Source organism: Carcharhinus amblyrhynchos, chromosome 19 (assembly GCF_965287045.1).
Source record: "Carcharhinus amblyrhynchos chromosome 19, sCarAmb.v2.hapA, whole genome shotgun sequence".
NCBI classification, from domain to species: Eukaryota; Metazoa; Chordata; class Chondrichthyes; order Carcharhiniformes; family Carcharhinidae; genus Carcharhinus; species Carcharhinus amblyrhynchos.
In genome coordinates, this window is record NC_137342.1 from 49955335 (window position 1) to 49974818 (window position 19484).

The window sequence follows — 19484 nt, forward strand, 5'->3', positions numbered from 1 at the left end:
CTGACTAAGACAACAAGAAACTACAAAGGTGTGAATGAAGCCCAGTCCGTCACGCAGACCATTCTCCCTCCCACTGATTCCGTCTACACTTCCACAAAGCAGCCAGCATAATCATGGACCCCGCGCATCCCGGACATTCTCTCTTCCACCTTCTTCCTTCGGGAAAAAGATATAAAAGTCTGAGGTCACATATCAACCAACTCAAGAACAGCTTCTTCCCTGCTGCTGTCAGACTTTTGAATGGACCTACCACACACTAAGTTGATCTTTCTCTACAATCCAGCTCTGACTGTAACATTACATTCTGATATCTCTCCTTTCCTTCTCTGTGTACGATATAGTCTGTCTGTACAGCGCGCAAGAAAGAATACTTGTCACTGTACACTAATACAAGTGACAATAATAAATCAAATCGATTTTCATCATCCCAGCATTGACAGACCTGCCTTCACTAATCTGGGTGCTGAGCTCTGGAATTTCTTCCCTGAACCTCTCCAATTCTCCACCTTACTTTCCTCCTTTAAAACACTCCACAATACCCACACCCATAATCAACATTTTGGTTATCTCACAGAGTCATAGAGGTTTATAGCATGGAAACAGGCACTTCGACCCAATTTTCCCATGCCGCCCAGTTTTTACCACTAAACCAGTCCCAATTTCCCGCATTTGGCCCATACCCCTCAATACCCATCTTATCCATGTAACTGCCTAAAGGCTTTTTAAAAAGACAAAACTGTACCCACCTCTACTACTACCTCTGGCAGCTCGTTTCAGACACTCACCACCCTCTGTGTGAAAAAATTGCCCTTCTGGACACTTTTGTATCTCTCCCCTCTCACCTTAAACCCATGCCCTCTAGTTTTAGACTCCCCTACCTTTGGGAAAAGATATTGACTATCTAGCTGATCTGTGCCCCTCATTATTTTACAGACCTCTGTAAGATCACCCCTCAGCCTCCTACGCTCCAGAGAAAAAAGTCCCAGTCTATCCAGCCTCTCCTTATAACTCAAACCATCAAGTTCCAGTAGCATCCGAGTAAATCTTTTCTGCACTCTTTCTAGTTTAATAATATCCTTTTTATAATAGGGTGACTAGAACTGTACACAGCACAAACTCTGTACTCTGTCCAAATAGCTCCAAATGCAGCATGATAACACATTCCCTTTGACTGAGGATTATGTTAATGGATAGATGTAAGTTGGTGTTATTGGGTATTCTAACAAAGAGATCAGAGAGTTTGATATCTAAATGGTAATACTGCTACAGGTTTAATTAGTTGGTATTGCAGTCTCTATATCGCACAATGGTTCCACAGCCCCAGTAGCTTTTTATAAAGTGCTGATAAAACAGGGACTGCGATTCTCGAGTAACCACTTGCGCTGCCAGGATTAAAGAAAAACATTAGTATTCACCCCTTACCATCAATTCCCAAACTCCCGGAGTCAATCATTTCCACTACTACCCACTTGAAGCTGTGATAATCATTCATTTTTCTGCACAGTTCCAATAGGCGATGGCTGGCTATAAAAATCATCACAACAATTCCCATAATCACCCAAATCTTGAACGAGATCTGCTTCCGAGAATTGCCATCTTACTGTACGGGATAAAGCTGTCAAGCTTCATCAGCTCTCTCATACCCGGGAGCTAGCATTTTTGTTCGGGCAATTAAAACGATCATTTCAAAATGCTCGCTCGCTTAAACAGGGACTGCAGGATGACGCGCTGCCACATGTTACTGAACGAGCTTCCACAAGCCACAAGTAACCAAGTATTATCGGCCTTTGAGAACCAAATTGGAAAAACATTGTTAATTCTTGAAAAGTTATATTTTCCTTTTCAGGCTCTCAAATCCAAAGAGAGAACACTTGGACTTATGTTGGGTTCCACCACATCCTCAAGAGACTGCAAAATGTTTTCCATCAAGTAAATGCTCTTCAAGTGTTGCTGTGTAGCCAAATATGGTAACTTATGCAATATAATACCTCCCAATATTAAGGCAGATGGTCAGCTGGTCTGATTTGTGTCAATGTGATTGACAGAAGAAGTTTTCATAGAATCCCTACAGTGCAGAAGGAGGCCATTCTGCCCATTAAGTCTGTACTGACTCTCAGATAGAGCATCTTACACATGTCTCTCCCCTATTTACCATGGCCAATCCACCTAACCAGCACGTCTTTCAGAATGTTGGAGGAAACCGGGGCACCCGGAGGAAACCCACGCAGACACGGGGACAACGTGCAAACTCCACAGTCACCCAAGGTCTGAATGGAACCCGAGTTCCTGGAGCTGCGAGGCAGCAATGCCAACCATTGTGCCACCCTAGTTTTGTCCAGGAACTCAACGATCCTCTTTGAATAACAGCAGGTCACCTTTCTATCACCTATCCGGGTGAGCTGACTGGCCCCTTTATGTCTCAGCTGAAACACAGTACCTCAGACAGTCCAGCATTCCCTCAGCACGACACAGGACTGGCAGCCTAAATTACAGGCAGAATTTCACACGGAGTGAGGGGGTGGGCGTCCCCTGCCACCCTGTGCTGTTGTCCCGCACAATCTAACGTCCATCGGGGTGTTACTTGCCGAGTGCTGTAAAATGTCTGTTCTCTGAGATGTACCCACCATTCAGATAGTTGACTGGCTAAATTGACCCTAGTTTGGGGGGATTAGCAGGGTAAGTGTGTGGGGTTACGGGGATAGGGTGGGATTGTTGTCAGTGCGGACTCAATGGGCCGAATAGCCTCCTCCTGCACTGTAGGGAGCGTGTGGTGGTGGAATGGGGGAGGGAGTGCCTCCTTTTATGAACTCCCTGTTTCCATAAGAGGCATCTGGCCTTGGCGCTGGGGTTGCACTAATGCCAAATATGGACCGTCACTGCGACCGTGTGGAAAGGCAACTGGGTGCGGAGTATCGCTGGGGCAAGGCCAGCAGACCCAGATGAGGGCATGAAGAAGTGGGGGAGAGGAAATGGGGTGGGTGGGGGGGGCGGTAGGAAGCCTCCAATGGAAACAGGGAGCTCATAAAAGGAGGCACTCCCTCCCCCATTCCACCACACGCCCCCGAGCGTCTTAGACACAGAATCCCTACAGTGTAGAAGGAGGCTATTCGGCCCATCGAGCCTGCACCGACAACGATCCCATCCTATTCCCATAACCCCACATATTTATCCTGCTAATCCCCCCAAAACTAGGATCAATTTAGCCTGGCCAATCAACCTCACCCGCACAACTATGGACTGTGGGAGGAAACCGGAGCACCTGGAGGAAACCCACACAGACACGGGGAGAACATGCAAACTCTACACAGACGGTGAGCGAAGCCAGGAATCGAACCCGGGTCCCTGGCGCTGTGAGGCTACCAGCTGAGTTTGCAAGCCGTCACTGGGCTCAGCCTGTCACCTGTAAAACAACAAGAGAGGCAAAGTGGCCTACAGGCGACCATTAATTGGTCACTTAGGGGCCTTAATTGGCACAAAGGTAGCCAAGGTGGGTATAACATTCAAGGCTATGGGCCAAGAGCTGGCAGGTGGGATTCGGTGGGCAGGTCAGGGCATTTTATGCGTCGGTGCAGACCTGATGGGCCAAAGGGCCACTACAGTATTCCGTGATTCTGGGCGACATGGACAAGTTGTTCCGAAGGCTCGGTTTTCATGCTGGAAACCTCTATGACTCTCTCTCTCTTTCTCTGTGACTCTAGGGACCCACCTGACTGGTTACACTGTGGCAGGGGCAGGTGGGCACCAAGAAGGCAGATGGGCACCAGCATCCTTGGCATTTCTGGGACCTTCTCACCTACACTCCTGCCCACAGAGGAGCACAGAATCCTGTCCTCTGTGCTTACATCCTTGGCACGGGGCTTGGAGCTTCAACCTTCTGAATCAGTGGTGAGAGTTGTACTGACTGAGCCAATCTCTGAACCATGTTATTAAACAAAACTATGAATATACATTAAAGATTTGCATCTCTGAGAATATCTGCTACAGTTTCCAGTTGATTGACAAAGAAATTTTAATGTCTCCAACTCTGTAATTATTCGCTAACAAACGGGTGGTTTGATTAGCTCTGGGTTCAAAACCGAGCTGCAATGATCAGAGGCAAGTCCTCATCTCTCTCATGTCGCTGTGTCAAATCTGGCCAACTCTCCTTGGAACTCTCTGTGAGTGAGTTTATTACTGACAATGTCATTCAGAGAAGCCTCTGGAAAGAGGCTGTGAGCCACTGAGAAACACTACACTGCGGCAGTAGAAAAATCTCTTCTGATTTCGGGGCTGAGTCTGTAGCTTGGTCACAGAGCAGGGAACTTTGCACTGCACCTTGGAGCCGTGAATCTGACCTGGGATTGTTTGATGATGGTTCTCCATGTCGAACGTGCCTCAATCCGGGCAATCTGGCCTCCAAGTCAGAAGATTTCACGTTCAACTCCCATCTGGAGAGTTGAGAACACAATCCAGGCTGGCAGTTCCGTGTATTATTGGGACAATTCTCCTTCACACATGAACATACAAATCAGGAGCAGGAGTAGGCCATTTGGCCCCTCCAACCTGTTCCGCCATTAAAATCATGGCTGATCTGATTGTAATCTCAACCCCACATTCCTGTCTACCTCAATAACCTTTCACCCCCCCTTGTTAATCAAGAATCTATGTAACTCTGTCCTAAAAATATTCAAAGACTCTGGGTGGGATTTCCAGCCACGCTTGCCTCAATGCTGGAAAATCCCACCCAAGGTCAACAGAATGGTCCTTGTCCTGTGCCCGCTACGATTCCTGTGGCGGTGGGAGGAAGAGAGTTCCAGAGACCCATCACCCTCAGGGAGAAAAACATTTCTCCTCATCACCGTCTTAAATGAGCAACCCTTTATTTTTCAACAGTGACCCTTAGTTCTAGGCTGTCCAACATGAGGAAACTTGCTCTCCACATCCAACACCCCTCAGGATCTTAAACTCGATGGGTTTGAAGGGCCTCTTTCTGCACTGTAGGGTTCTATGATTCTATGAAAGCTTTTGATCAAGTTGCCTCTCACTCTTCTAAACTCTAGTGGATACAAACCTAACCTCTCCAATATTTCCTCAGACGACAACCCACCCATTCCTGGTATTAGTCTGGTAAACCTTGTCTGGACTGCTTCCCAAGAATTAACATCTCTCCTTAAATAAGGAGACCAATACTGTACACAATACTGCAGACATGATCTCACCAATGATCTGTACAACTGAAACCCAACCTCCCTACTTTTTGTAATCAATTCCCCTCACATTCTATTAGCTTTCCTAATTATTTGTTATACCTGCATACTACCCTTTGGTGATTCATGCGCTAGGACACCCAGATCCCTCTGCAACTCAAGAGTTCTGCAATCTCTCACTATTTAGACGATAAGCTTCTTTGTTTTCCTTCTGGCCAAAATGGATAATTTACTCAAACAATGGAGGAAATCGCTCCCATCACCAGCAGGGAGGCAATGTCAACAATCAAAGCATAGGATTAATAACTTGCCAACTCGGAAAATTCAAGACGATAACAAAAAACATACATTGGGAGGGGATAGAACAAAACTTGAAGCACAGGAGCAGTGAGACAGTCTTGGTGAGTGATGAGATGCTTAAAGCCAAGGGCAGAGTGAGACTAAGATGCTGACAACGCCCCGCAGTGTTAATCAGAGAGGCTGGAGAGAGCTCATATTGGAAAGCTACATCCTCCATTACTAAAGGAGGGAGACAGGATGTGTTTAGAATCCCAAAGGCACCTGTTTATTCGCTGTGCCAGACAGATGTTGCTGGAGAGCTCTTGAGGAGATAGAGAGCTGTAAAAATACTCCTTGTGGGATCAAGTGAGGATATGGCAAGCTGATGAGATCTTCACACAGTGATAGCTGATTAAAAAGTGTTTTGTGTGTGAGAAACCGGAGCTTTTGCTTTGCTTACAAGATTAGCTAATGTTTTTGTTGTTTCCGAAAGGCAATTTCTAAACAGCTGACCTCAAACAGAACATGGAGGGGGTGAGGGAACCACCCTGACTTTCCGAGTACCTGTCCTGTATCCATTGGGTTCGACTAGGTGATTGACACTGAGTAAGATTCCAGTCCCCAGAAAGAGGGTGAGCTAACAGGTACTCAGGGACAGGGGACAGTCCACTTTAGATGGCAGTGTTCGCTAGGAGGTTATCACCTTCCGATGGAAGGGCTGGAGGAGGAGGAAGGCTGTGGGCAGAGTTCCCTGCAGAACAGGATACAATTATCAATTATCAATGTCCAGTCATCCTCTGAGATTGGAAAATTGCTCAACTGTCACAGTTTGTATACATTTTCTGTCTGATTAATTAATGCATCACATCCAAACTGCTGTTCTTAATAACCTATCTTAAAATTACTTACGAGTTGTTAGTGGCCTATCTTGGATGTCTGTGGCCCCCAAATCCAAAATCTTATTTAGATAGAACGACAGCAGGTTAAAGTCCAAAAGGTTTATTTGGAATCACGAGCACTCACTTGATGAAGGAGCAGAGCTCCGAAAGCTCGTGATTCCAAATAAACCTGTTGGACTCCTTTTGAGACTTCTTACTATGCCCACCCCAGTCCAACGCCGGTGTCTCCACATCTTATTTAAACGTGGAAAGGATCCTCTAGCCCAGTGCTTGTGTATTACCCCTTAGTTCTGGAAAAGGGAGTCTCTGCTCTCTGGGTTTTGGGAATTAATCTGTGCTAAAGCGAGACTGGCTCCGGATTCCTCCGTTACTCAAATGAGTGAAGAATGAATTCTCTTTTGGAACTTCCTCTCCCAATCCCTCTATCTTCCTGTCTTTAAATTTCCTTAAAGCCAATTTCTTTGATGAGGCTGTTATTCCACAAAGGCTTGGCACCTGACAGCGAGTGAAAAGCAAAACATAAAAGCAAGCTGTTGCTAAGGAACTGTGCGATTGGATTTGGAGCAAAGTATCTTGGAATTGTTCGATTCCTGAGGGTAGGTGTGATGCTGGGGGGAGGGGGGATAATACCTGACAAACAAGGAACCAAGATTCATGTGAGGATTGAAGGCAAAATATTCGTAAGCTCCCAGCTGAAGCCAGTAGTCCATCATGAGAGTACAATCATTGCACAACTGGCTCCATATTGTCAGTGATAACTTGAGGAAGATATCAGTAAGTGGGAACGGTGAACGATGTAAAGATTTTTCAAAAGTCAGACCATTTTACAATTCTTGCTATTGACAATGAAGGAGAGCAATGAAGGAATGGACTCAACATCACAAAGTGTACATTGGTGAAGGGAAGATGGACATCATGGAGGTGAGGTGGAAAGCTGGTGAAAGAGGAAATAAGGAATTCCCACAGATAATGACAAGTCCATGCTGAGCTTCCTACCACATATTGTCCCCATTACCGAGGCAACTTGCTTCCACTGTGCCAATACCCTGTGACTTCACTCCGCCTCAGTTTATCTGCAGCTAAATTCTCACCCGTGCTACTGTTACCACAGGACTCCGTTATTCCAACACACATCCCAGGTTCTACCCTCCTCAAACCTAACTCCCATCAAGTCCCATTCACCCATAACCCCTGTGCTCACTGACCTCAACCACCTCCCCGTCACGCAAAACCTGGATTTGAAAATTCTCATTCTTGTTTTCAAATCCCTCTATCACCCAATCCCTTCCTCTTTCTATAATCTCCTCCAGCTCCTCAATCCGACATGGCTCTCCTGCATTTAAATACTCCATTATCGGCAGCTGTGCCTTCAGTTGCCTGGGTCTTAAACTCTGGAATTTCCTCCCTAAACATTCTCATCTCCATTCCTCCCTTCCATCCTTTATTGCTCATTAATACTTTCTCCTTGGCCGATCTATGTCATTTATGTCTCCTTAACAAGGTGTCAACTTTCCCCCCATAATTCCACAATCGCCCATTAATTCTCCTGTGAAGAAGCTTGGGACATATTGTCACGTTAAGAGTGCTATATAAATGCAAGTTGTTGCTGTGGAAAGTTTCAAGTCAAAAGATCTAACAATTTCAGTTTGCTTGAGCTTACGATGGTTCCACTGGAATGGGGATTTTGACAGTTTCACCAGTGTGCAGCGCAACAAGAACCTACAGCAAAATTAGGCCATTTGGCCCACTGGGTCAGCTCTGCCATACAATCATGGCTGATATTTTTCTCATCCCCATTCTCCTGCCTTTTCCTCATTACCCCCGATCCTCTGATTAATCAAGAACCTATCTATCTCTGTCTTAAAGACACTCAATGACGTGGCCTCCACAGCCTTCTGCGGCAAAGAGTTCCATGGATTCACCACTCTCAGGCTGAAGAAATTCCTCCTCACCTCTATTTTAAAGGATTGTCCCTTTAGCCTGAGGTTCTGCCCCCTGGTTCTAGTTTTTCCAGCTAGTGGAAACATCCTCTCCATATCCACTCTATCCAGACCTTGCAATATCCTGCAAGTTTCAATAAGATCTCCCCTCATCCTTCTAAACTCCAGCGACTACAGACCCAGAGTCCTCAACCGTTCCTCTTACGACAAGCTCTTCATTCCAGGGATCATTCTTGTGAACTGCCTCTGGATCCTTTCCAAGGGCAGCACCTCGTTCCTTAGATATGGGCCCAAAACTGTTCACAATACTTCTAACTGGGGTCTGACCAGAGCCTTATACAGCCTTAGAAGTACATCCCTGCTCCTGTATTCTAGCCCCCTCAACATGAATGCTAACGTTGCATTTGCCTTCCTAACTGCCAACTGAACCTACACATTAACCTTAAGAGAATCTTGAACAAGGATTCCCAAGTCCCTTAGTGTTTCTGATTTCCTAAACATTTTCCCATTTAGAAAATAGTCTATGCCTCCATTTCTCCTTCCAAAGTGCATAACCGCCGGAGAAAAGTGATTATTTATTGATTGCCAATCAACACCCTGTTCTCCTGCGCATGTAGCTTCCAGTACACACAAACGTGCCACGCTGTGAGCCAGACTGATCTTAAATTAATTGTCAGGGTAATTTTTAGCACATTGGACATTATTTAGCAAATATTATCCAACTGCAGAATCAAATCTGACGTTGGACACTGAGTTTTGTGTTTTGCAAGCACAGACTGGTTGCATACGGTCTGTACTTTGCCTGTTTCGTACACAGGAAGGGACATACTGTTTGATACGGCCCGGCGGTCTTTAGGATATATGGTCTAAATTCAAGAACATAGACTGGTGTACCTTTATGCTCTATCTTCACTCTAACCGCTTCTGCACAGCATGGGATGGCTAAATGGCCAGGTGAACTTTTACAACCAGTTTTGAACATGTTTTCTACATAATCAGTGATGAATTCCTTTACATTTGCTGAGATCATGTAGGACTTGCATACCGATAGCAATGCTGTATCCATCTGTCATTGCTAGCCTACTTATCAATGTTCCATCTAAAGAAACTACGGATGTTTTCGCTGCAGTGCAATATCACGGTGATCTAGACCCACCACCACTGCAGAAATCAGTATTCACTGAGCTCATGCACTCAGCAAATCTCACAGTTGTGCTAAGTTTTTAACAACATCATGTATGTCCAAACAGACGGTGCTCCATGGGATCCCCTCGAGGCCCCACTGTCACAAACATCTTTGTTGGGTTCCATGACAAACATGTTTTCAACGCAATGACAATGGGTAATACGTTCTAAAGTTTATTTATTAGTGTCACAAGTAGGCTTCCATTAACACTGCAATGAACTTACTGTGAAAATCCCCTAGTCACCACACTCCAGCGCCTGTTCAGATACACTGAGGGAGAATTTAGCATGACCAATGCACCTAACCAGCACATCTTTTGGACTGTGAGAGGAAACCCACGCAGACACAGGAAGAACGTGCAGACTCCATACAGACAGTGACCCAAGCTGGGAACTGAACCTGGGACCCTGGCACTGTGAGGCTGCAGTGCTAACCACCGTGCCACCTATTTGAACGTGCAGCATCTCCTTGTATGTCTTAATGGGCACAAACCTGCACTCAAATTCACCCTCGATCAGCTAAATGAAAGTACCTTCCCCCTGATGGACCAGTTGAGCAAGCTGACAGGGGATTCTCTCACACTGTCTACACAAGCCCACCTTCGCTGGGCAATACCTGCATTGGGGTTCTTGCAGTTCATTTTCCAGTAAGATTGGCCTTACCAACAAACTCGTAAATGCAGCCTGAGCAATTGCTCACCATGTAACTGCCACCCTGATCAATTCATTTTGCACTGCGTATCACGTAAACTCAAGAATGGGCCTAAGGTCATCGCTATTGGTCTTGACAAGTGTCCAGTCTACCTTAGATTATCCTCGGAGTGTAAAGTTTCTCAAAGGTTTGAGCAAAGATGAAGCCAGCTGTTTCACACAGCCAATACCCAGCAGCAAAACGAGTTGGATTCGCTGCTAACAGGATGCTGCCATCAAGCCAAGAAGACCATTCTGTCTATCACATGAATGAGCAATGTGGTATATGAGTGTCAGTGTCAGTGTGAATCGAGGTATGTAGGTTGTGCATGCTAAAGACTGGCAATCGTGCTAAACAGCATAGTCCAGTCGCTGTTCACAATGGACAAAGTTCAGACTGTATTCAACCCTCCCTTGCTTGTAAAACATAAAACACAGCATCCAACACTGGATGTGGTTCTGCGATTGGATAACATTTGCTAAATAATCCTCAGTATGCTAACATTAGACCGACAATCAATTCAGGATCTTCAGTCAGCTTCACACTTGTGTGTCCTGGAAGCTACACATGTTAATACACAGGACCCTGTTCTTTGCAGACAGAAAGGGCAGGTACACACATTGTGCCTGTTTCAGCTAACAAAATAAACGACAGCCATTTGCTGGTTAATTCCTTGACCAATCAGATCAAGCCGCTGGTTTAAATTTCAAACAATGCTTGGCAGTAACCATCAACTGGCATTTTCACCTTGACAACACCTCTACAAATCAGTCACTTGTCAATGAACAGCACTCTTTTCATATGGCACAAAGTTATTGTTTCCCCTGACACTGGTGTTCTTGTGATTGTCCTGCTGAGTGCAAGACAAAAAGCTTTGACAAAATGTCATTTTTCAGCAATACTCAATTTCTTTGACCTCCAAACCCTTTATGAGTTTTTATCTGAAAGGCAGCCCTCCGTATTGAATCTCTTTAACTGTTTGCTGATGGCATTGTCGGTGAAGTGTTCCAAAGAAAAACTAGAAATGGTAATCCACAACTTCAGGCAAGTATGGGGCCACATCTCCAGATAAACATGCTAAACGTGATCTGTACTGGGAAACAAGGTGCTCGATTCTGTCACTGATCAACCTGTGATATGAACCCTAATCTGCTCATGTCTTCCCCTCAAAAGCTGAAGTTTAAAAGAAAGATTGAGTTTGGCATTTTTCCAAATATATGCTTTGTTTTTAGACAGATGATCGAGTGTGCCCGAACAACACAACATTCTATAGACAGTTACATGGGTAAGATGGGTATAGAGAGATATGGGCCAAATGCGGGCAATTGGGATTAGTTTAGGGGTTTTAAAAAAAGGGAGGCATGGACAAGTGGGGCTGAAGGGCCTGTTTCCCATGCTGTAAACCTCTATGGCACCAGTCCTGTCTGGATGTCCAAAGATGTGCAGGTTAGGTTGATTGGCCATGTGAAATGCCCCTTAGTGTCTCAGTTGGGGGGAATTAATGGGGTAATTACATGAAGTTACAAGGAAAGGATCTGGACAAGATGCACTACTGGAGAGTCAGGGCGGATAAATGGCCTCCTGCTGTGCTGTAGGGATTCTACGGGTGCAATTTTCACATTCCACCCTCCATGGGAATGGTAGTGGGCGAGACAGGACCACGCAAAGGTCTGTTGACCTTGGGTGAGGTTTTCCAGTCTTGGGGGGGGTGAGGGCGACTGGGAAATCCTGCCCCGTGACCCTGCAGCCCCTTTAAAGATCTCCTTAATTTCCCAATGCTGTTATATAATGTGGCAGTGTCCAGCGTGGATGAGGATGCTGTCATGTATGTCACATGGTGAATGACTTGAATCAGCCAGTGATCTCTGAGGGAACTGACTGCGGCAATGCAGATGATGAGAATTCTGAAACATGTTCTAAGCAGCTGTGCGGGTTTAGTAATGACAGTAACAAACATTGCAGAGTGCCTGCTGTTAATAAAACCTTCATAAATTCATAAAACAGAGGGTAAAAAAAGTCTCTGCGGGAGAGGGTGCACAAGTTGTGTGTGTGGGGGGGCCAAGCCACAGACTGTCTACACAAAACCTTGTCTGTTGTAGGGAGGGATATGTTCCTGACAATTCAGAAACAAGATGTACGCGTGACTTTCTATAATTAAAAAATCAATTCAGATAATATTAATTGGACAGACTAGATCCAGCACGTTTATGCTTAATCTACACATTAATTATTTTCCCAGTGTAATATTTCAGGATGGACAAGAGTGTGAAAAGCTGATCTCTGTCTCACATCCATGTTAAAATGTTCCAGCGCTCACTCTCAACATCAGCTGCAACGCCAGACAGTTCCACTCCACACCCTGCAAGGCAAGTAAATAACCCAGGGATCACACACACATTTACAACACCGGCCGGTGAGTGCTCCTCCCGAGCCGGCAGCGATCTGCAGGGTGCTGGGGATGGTTCAGGAGGGTGCAGACACTGACAGCCTGTATTCCGGAGCAGAGGCTCGCTCGGCACCGACTCCCAGACCCCCTCCCCACCCCACCCCCCCCTCTTACCTTTTCGCTGCTGCCCCTTCTCAGCGTTCCGTAGGGCATCTTGAAGAGGAACCTCCGGCTCCTCGCCGGGGTGACTGCCGCCTGGACCACCATAGCTTCAGGCTGCGAGGAAACAGAAAGCAGCGACCCAAGGAATTCCACAACTGGTGTCCACACTGCAAGATTCCTCAAATTCCCAGGCTGCAGACGCGGGGCTGCCCAGTTGCAGGATGATGAGACTTTCCTCCCCTCCCTCCCACCCACCTCCACTTAAAAACAGAGAGGAGGGGGGGGGGTGGATTTAAAAAACCACCTCCTGCCTCTTGTGCTGTAAACAAGCAGCTTCCTTCTCCTACACAGCCCAGTCTCCGAGGAGTAACGCACTGCAGGCAAACAAAAGCTTTTGGGACACCAGCGTCTCCAACATGTCAAGTTTAGTTTCTGTATCAGTGGATGCTGACAAGGCTGAGCTGTCTAATCTGCCTCTATCAGTGTTAATGGGGGTGCCCACGTGATACCAGGCTCCCCCCCCCCCAACACACACACACACACACCCACACACCCAGTTTATTACAAGACAGGTCACATGTCAGTTTCAGGAAGAATATCTGATGTATCACCATCTGGTGTAGAGATTACCCTGCTAAACCATCCCAGCCAGTGATCTTTACAAGACCACAGCACAACAAAGTGCTTTCTGATGGAGGGGCAAACTTCAGAGGCACAGGAGCGGGCAAAGCTTTCGCCCACGCAGCGACATGTAATCTAATTCCCCGACAAAAAGTCAGACTTCGGTTCTGCGCCAACGTCTTAACATAAACTGCAACCCAAAACTTGAGGACTGGTCACTATTTTCAACTTGCGCACCCAGGCTTTACTGAGTGAATATAAGAACTAGGAGCAGGACTAGAGGGCACAGCCTCAAGATAAGGGGCGGGGGGGGGGGCAGTTTAGATCGGAGTTGAGGAGGAACTTCTTCACTCAAAGGGTGGTGAATCTCTGGAATTCTCTGCCCGTTGAAGTGGTGGAGGCTGCCTCGCTAAATATATTTAAGTCACGGGTAGCTGGGTTTTTGACAGACGAGGGGATTAAGGGTTATGGGGAGAGGGCGGGAATGTGGAACTGAGCCACTTCAGATCAGCCATGATCTTACTGAATGGCGGGGCAGGCTCGAAGGGCTAGATGGCCGACTCCTGCTCCTATTTCTTATGTTCTTATGTAGGACATCTGGCCCCTCGAGCCTGCTCCATCATTCAATAAAATCATGGCTGATCTTTTCATGGATTCAGCTCCAATTACCCACCCACTCACCATAACCCTTAACTCCTTTACTGTTCAAAGGTTTATCTATCCTTGCCTTAAAGACATTCAATGAGGTAGCCTCAACTGCTTCAGTGGGCACAGATTCACAACCCTTTGTGTGAAGAAGTTCCTCCTCAACTCAGTCCGAAATCTGCTTCCCCTTTTATTTGTGTGCAAAGGAAAGCTCAAATTCTTTTTACAAGCAGAGGAACTGTCTACACTGCGTGTGAAATGATTTTATTTCTCCCACGACCGGTGGCAAAACATTGCGTAATCAATTGATGTCAACATGGATATACTGGAGTCTAGTTAAAGCAAGCAGTGGCTACAGCACCAAGCGATGCACCGCATATTAAACCCTGCAACATTACTGCAAATACATAAAACCGTAATGTCCTGCCTGCTAATGGAAAACTGCGCCCCCCCCCCCCCAAACCCTTTCCCCCAGTTTTGAAAAACAAAAAAACAAAGAATTCTATTCAATGGAAGATAAATAATAGTGAGTGATGCAGCTTCTAGTAAGAAGACGGGATGTACATATTCATCCAGTCATAGCTGCGGGGCTGTGATGCACTGTCTGTACAATGACATCCATTTCATACTGTGCTAGCTTTAAGTAAAGGACCTGTCAGTGTGGATTACCAAACCAATCTTCAAAGTAATTTTTTAAAAAATGACTCCATTAAACTTTATACCAAAATTTATCAAAGAAACTATGGACCTTTTGTTAGCCTTCTTTGCTTTTAACTTTAGTAGAAGCAGTGATATGATTTCCTTTCTGTTTAATCATTAATCCACAAACTCACGGAGACAGAATGTTTTCATTCATTTAATGTGATGTGCATGTCGCTGGCTAGGTCCAGCATTTAGTGCCCATCCCTAATTGCCCTTGAGAAGGTGGTGGTGAGTTGCCTTCTTCATAGAAACCCCCACAGTGCAGAAAGAGGCCATTCAGCCCATCAAGTTTGCGGTGACTCTGATGGAGTATCTTACTCAGGCCCTTAGGATAGAGGTGGAGAGACTCTTCCCGCTCAGAAAGGATAGTAGGACTAGGGGGCACAGCCTCAAGATAAAGGGGGGGCGGTTTAGAACGGAGTTGAGGAGGAACTTCTTCACTCAAAGGGTGGTGAATCTCTGGAATTCTCTGCCCGTTGAAGTGGTGGAGGCTACCTCGCTAAATATTTTTAAGACGCGGGTTGATGGGTTTTTGATAAGCGAGGGGATTAAGGGTTATGGGGAGAGGGCGGGAATGTGGAACTGAGCAGCGACAGATCAGCCATGATCTTATTGAATGGCGGGGCAGGCTCGAAGGGCTAGATGGCCTACTCCTGCTCCTATTTCTTATGTTCTTATAACCCCACATATTTACCTCACTATTGCCCCTAATTTGGGAGACTAAGGGGCAAATTAACATGGCCAATCTTTGGATAGTGGGAGGAAACTGGAGCACCCGGAGGAAACCCACGCAGACACTAGGGTCAGAATTTTACTTCCTCGCCCACCCCAGAATCGGGGAGGTGAGACTCGCAGAACGGCATTCTCTGTTGGCCTCAGATGGGATCTTAAGAGCCTTGGGTGGGCGAGGTGGTAAAATTCCGACATAGGAGAATGTTCTTGACCCCTGCAGTCCATGTGGTGAAGGTACACCCACTGTGCCATTACGGAGGGAATTTCAGTATTTTTACCCAGTGACAGTGAAGGAACAGTGATATGTTTCCAAGTTAGGATGGTGAGTGGCTTGGAGGGGAACTTGTGGGTGGTGGTGTTCCCAGGTATCTGCGGCTCCTGTCCGAGGTGACAGAGACCGCGGAGTTGGAAGGTGATGTGTAAGGAACCTTGGTGAATTTCTGTGGTGCAGTTTGTAGATGGTACACTCTGCTGTCACTGGGCAAATGTTTAAGGTGGTGGATTGAGTGCCAATCAAGCAGCTTGCTTTCTCCTGGACGGTTAAAACAGAAAATCCAGTAAAGACTCGGCAGGTCTGGCAGCATCTGTGGAGCGAGGAAGGGTCCACTTCTTGATTCCACGTGACTCTGAAGAAGTCATATTGGACTCGAAACATTAACTCTGTTTCTCTCTCCACGGATGCTGCCAGACCTGCTGAGCCTTTCCAGCATTTTCTGTTATTTTTTGCAGTATTTTGCTTTTATTTTGTTGGATGGTGTTGAGTTTCTTGAGTGTCGTTGGAGCCGCACTCATCCAGGCAAGTGGGGAGTATTCCATCACACTCCTGACTTGTTCCGTGTAGATGGTGGACAGGCTTTGGAGAGTCAGAATGGGTTACTCTCTACAGGATTCCCAGCCTCTGACCTGCTCTTTATATTGATTTATATCAGAGTATTTATATAGCTGGCGCAGTCCAGTCACCCCCAGGATGCTGAGAATGGGGGTTTTAGCCATGGTGGCATTGAATGTCATGGAGAAGTTAGATTCCGTTGTTGGAGTTGATCACTGCTTGGCACTTCCGTGGTGCAAAAGTTACTTGCCACTTATCAACCCTTCCTGAAAGGGTGTGCTGTATGTAGGAATCATAGAATGCCTACAGTGCAGGAGGAGGCCATTTGGCCCATCACTGACCACAATCCCACCCAGGCCCCATTCCTGCAACCCCCGCAGGACCCCTGCATATTTACCCTGCTAATCCCCTGATACTAGATGCAATTTAGCAAGGCCAATTAATCTAACTCACACATCTTTGGACTGTGGGAGGAAACCGGAGCACCCGGAGGAAACCCACGCCGACGTGGGGAGAACGTGCAGACTCCACACAGACAGTGACCCGAGGCCGGAATCGAACTCAGATCCCTGGCGCTGTGAGGCAGCGGTGCTAACATTGTGCCACCAGGCTGCCCTAGGAATGGATTACTTCACTATATAAGGAATTACAAATGGCACTGAGCATTGAGCAATCTTCACGGATACCCCCACATCTGAGCTTCTGATAAAGGGAGGATTATTGATGAAGCAGTTGAAGATGGCGGGGCCTCAGTCATTCCCCCGAGGAGCTCCTGTGGTGATACCCTGTGACTGTCATCACTGACAGTTCTTCGCACAGCTCAGCACATCCTCAGAAAAATAACATATATAACAAGCCCAGAAAAAAGCTTCAAAAAACAATCCCAAATTTAACAATCACAAATTCCAATTGCTGCAATAAGTTTCTCACCTTGTAGCCCACAGACCCCATAATCAAGGAAAGATACAGCATATGAACAGGTCCTCTGGCCTGTGCCGACTTAAAAAAACACCTTCTGCCTTTATCCCTTTATTACCTCCCTATTCACGAACCCATCCAGATCCTCTTAAATGTTGCTAACATGCCTGTTTCCAACACCTCCTCTGACAGCGCGTTCCAGGTTAAATCCACGGATAAACACTTTCTCAATATTTCACTGCTGCTCCTCCTTTTGGCCCTCAATATGAAGAATATGTGGAACAAAGGCAGCAGCAAAGTCCGATCCAACGGTGCATCCAACTTCCAATTCCAGGTTCCATCCCCAGACCCCAAACATCATCACTTTTTTCCTCTTGTGTGCAAATCAATTTTGTTTCTTCCATTCCCCCGATCTGTCCACAGCAGCTCCTGGACTTGACCAGTCGCTACTTTTTCTTTCCAATCTGGCACCCCAAACACTTCTCAAACCTCCCTCCGCATCTCCGTCCCTGAAATATGAGATTCACTCTTGGCAATACACTGGCACAGTGGTTAGCACTGCTACCTCACAGCGCCAGGCACCTGGTTCAATTCCCAGCTTGGGTCACTGTGTGTGGAGTTTGCACATTCTCCCTATATCTGCATGGGTTTCCTCCAACACTCCAAAGATGTGTGGGTTAGATGGATCGGTCGTGCTAAATTGACCCTATAGTGTCAGGGAGATTAGCAGGATAAATGAGGATTACGGGAATAGGGCCTGTGTGGGATTGTGTTTGGTACAAACTGGATGGGCCAAATTGTCTCCTTCTGTACTGTAGGGATTTTATGTATTCTGTTCTGTTCTGAAACAGATCTAACTGTAAATCTTGATGTTTAGAGGGAAATGGGTATTTTTACACAATAATAGTCGTAGTGAGTTAAACACAAAGATGAATGTAATATTTCCTCATTCAGACGTAATGCATTGTTAAAGGAATGATCAGAAAGAAAGGATTATCACAATCAGTTCACAAGATAAAGCGAGATTTGCAATAAAAAACTAGAAATGGGAGATAAAATATAAATGATTTGGACTCATGCTGAAAGTTCTGTTTGCTTCTTACTTCATGCTTTTGAACAATGTTCTGGGGGATCTGAGGGTATGGACCACTCTAACCCTCTGCCCAAAAGCTTCCTACAACAAGAATTAAACTGTACGTCAGACTGACAATGTTTCAACATACTGATGTGTCCTGTATTCATGCAAATGCGATTAAGACTAATGCCTGCAGGATGTGGGTGGTACGAGTATGTCCTGAGTATTGTGGGACCTCTAATCAATACAAGCTGCTGGAACATCATGAGTCATGGATGAAAAATCCATGTGTCAGCAGATTGGGGAGTCGGCTAAAGAACCACCCGCAATGAACTCAATTACAGCATTACCAAGTGTCTGGTTCCTGAAACTTGAGACTCTTCCCCGAATCTGACTTAGAGACACAGCTCCGGTCATGTTTCCTTCTCAATTGCAAAGTGGAAAATCATGGGGCGTACTTTGTGGGGGCTGAAACATTACAACTTTCCAGAAAAGGTTACAAATCACGTCGATGATACAATCACTGAGAAAACCAATCTTTGCCCCCAATTTTTTTTTAAGCATTTGAAGGGGGCAGCACAGCGGTTAGCACCGCTGCCTCACAGCGCCAGGGATCCAGGTTCAATACCTGGCCTCGGGTCAGTCTGTGAGGAATTTGTACATTCTCCCCGTGTCTGTGTGGGTTTTCTCTGGGTGCTCCGGTTTCCTCCCAAATCCAAAGATGTGCACATTAGGTGGACTGGTCATGCTAAATTGCCCCTTCATGTCAGGGGGACTAGCTAGGGTAAACGTATAGGATTACGGTCATAGGGCCTGGGTGAGATTGTGGTCGTTGCAGTGTTGATGGGCCAAATGGCCTTCTTCTGCACTGTTGGATTTTATGATTCTATGATTATGTCAACATGTTTCAACAATGTGGGAATCGTGCAGAGTGGTGAGGTCTCAGATATCTCTTGGCCAATCCACATTAGCCTGAATCACCATTTGCTTGTTGTCTGAACGCAGGGATTAAAGTGTTGAGAGATGGATTCGTTCCTCTTCTGTCAGGAAAAAGATACAAAAGTCTGAGGTCACATACCAACCAACTCAACAACAGCTTCTTCCCTGCTGCTGTCAGACTTTTGAATGGACCTACCTCGCATTAAGCTGATCTTTCTCTACACCCTAGCTATAAGACTTGTGCACTCATTTCCTTCTCTATGAACGGTATGTATTGTCTGTATAGTAAACAAGA

General features: G+C 46.1%; 1 protein-coding gene across 4 annotated transcripts in view; it reads right to left on the minus strand.

The window, feature by feature from the left end:
* The window catches only part of frmd4a (FERM domain containing 4A), a 613918-nt gene that overhangs the window by 327452 nt on the left and 266982 nt on the right, over positions 1–19484 (minus strand). Inside the window, exon 1 of one of the 4 annotated variants that reach the window (XM_080207760.1) lies at positions 12741–12877. The exons of the other annotated variants lie outside the window; for them this stretch is intronic. Within the exon in view, the coding sequence (XP_080063886.1) occupies positions 12741–12833 (93 nt within the window). The 5' untranslated portion in view covers positions 12834–12877. Of the gene's footprint in view, positions 1–12740; positions 12878–19484 lie in introns of those variants that run through there. 4 annotated transcript variants of the gene reach the window in all.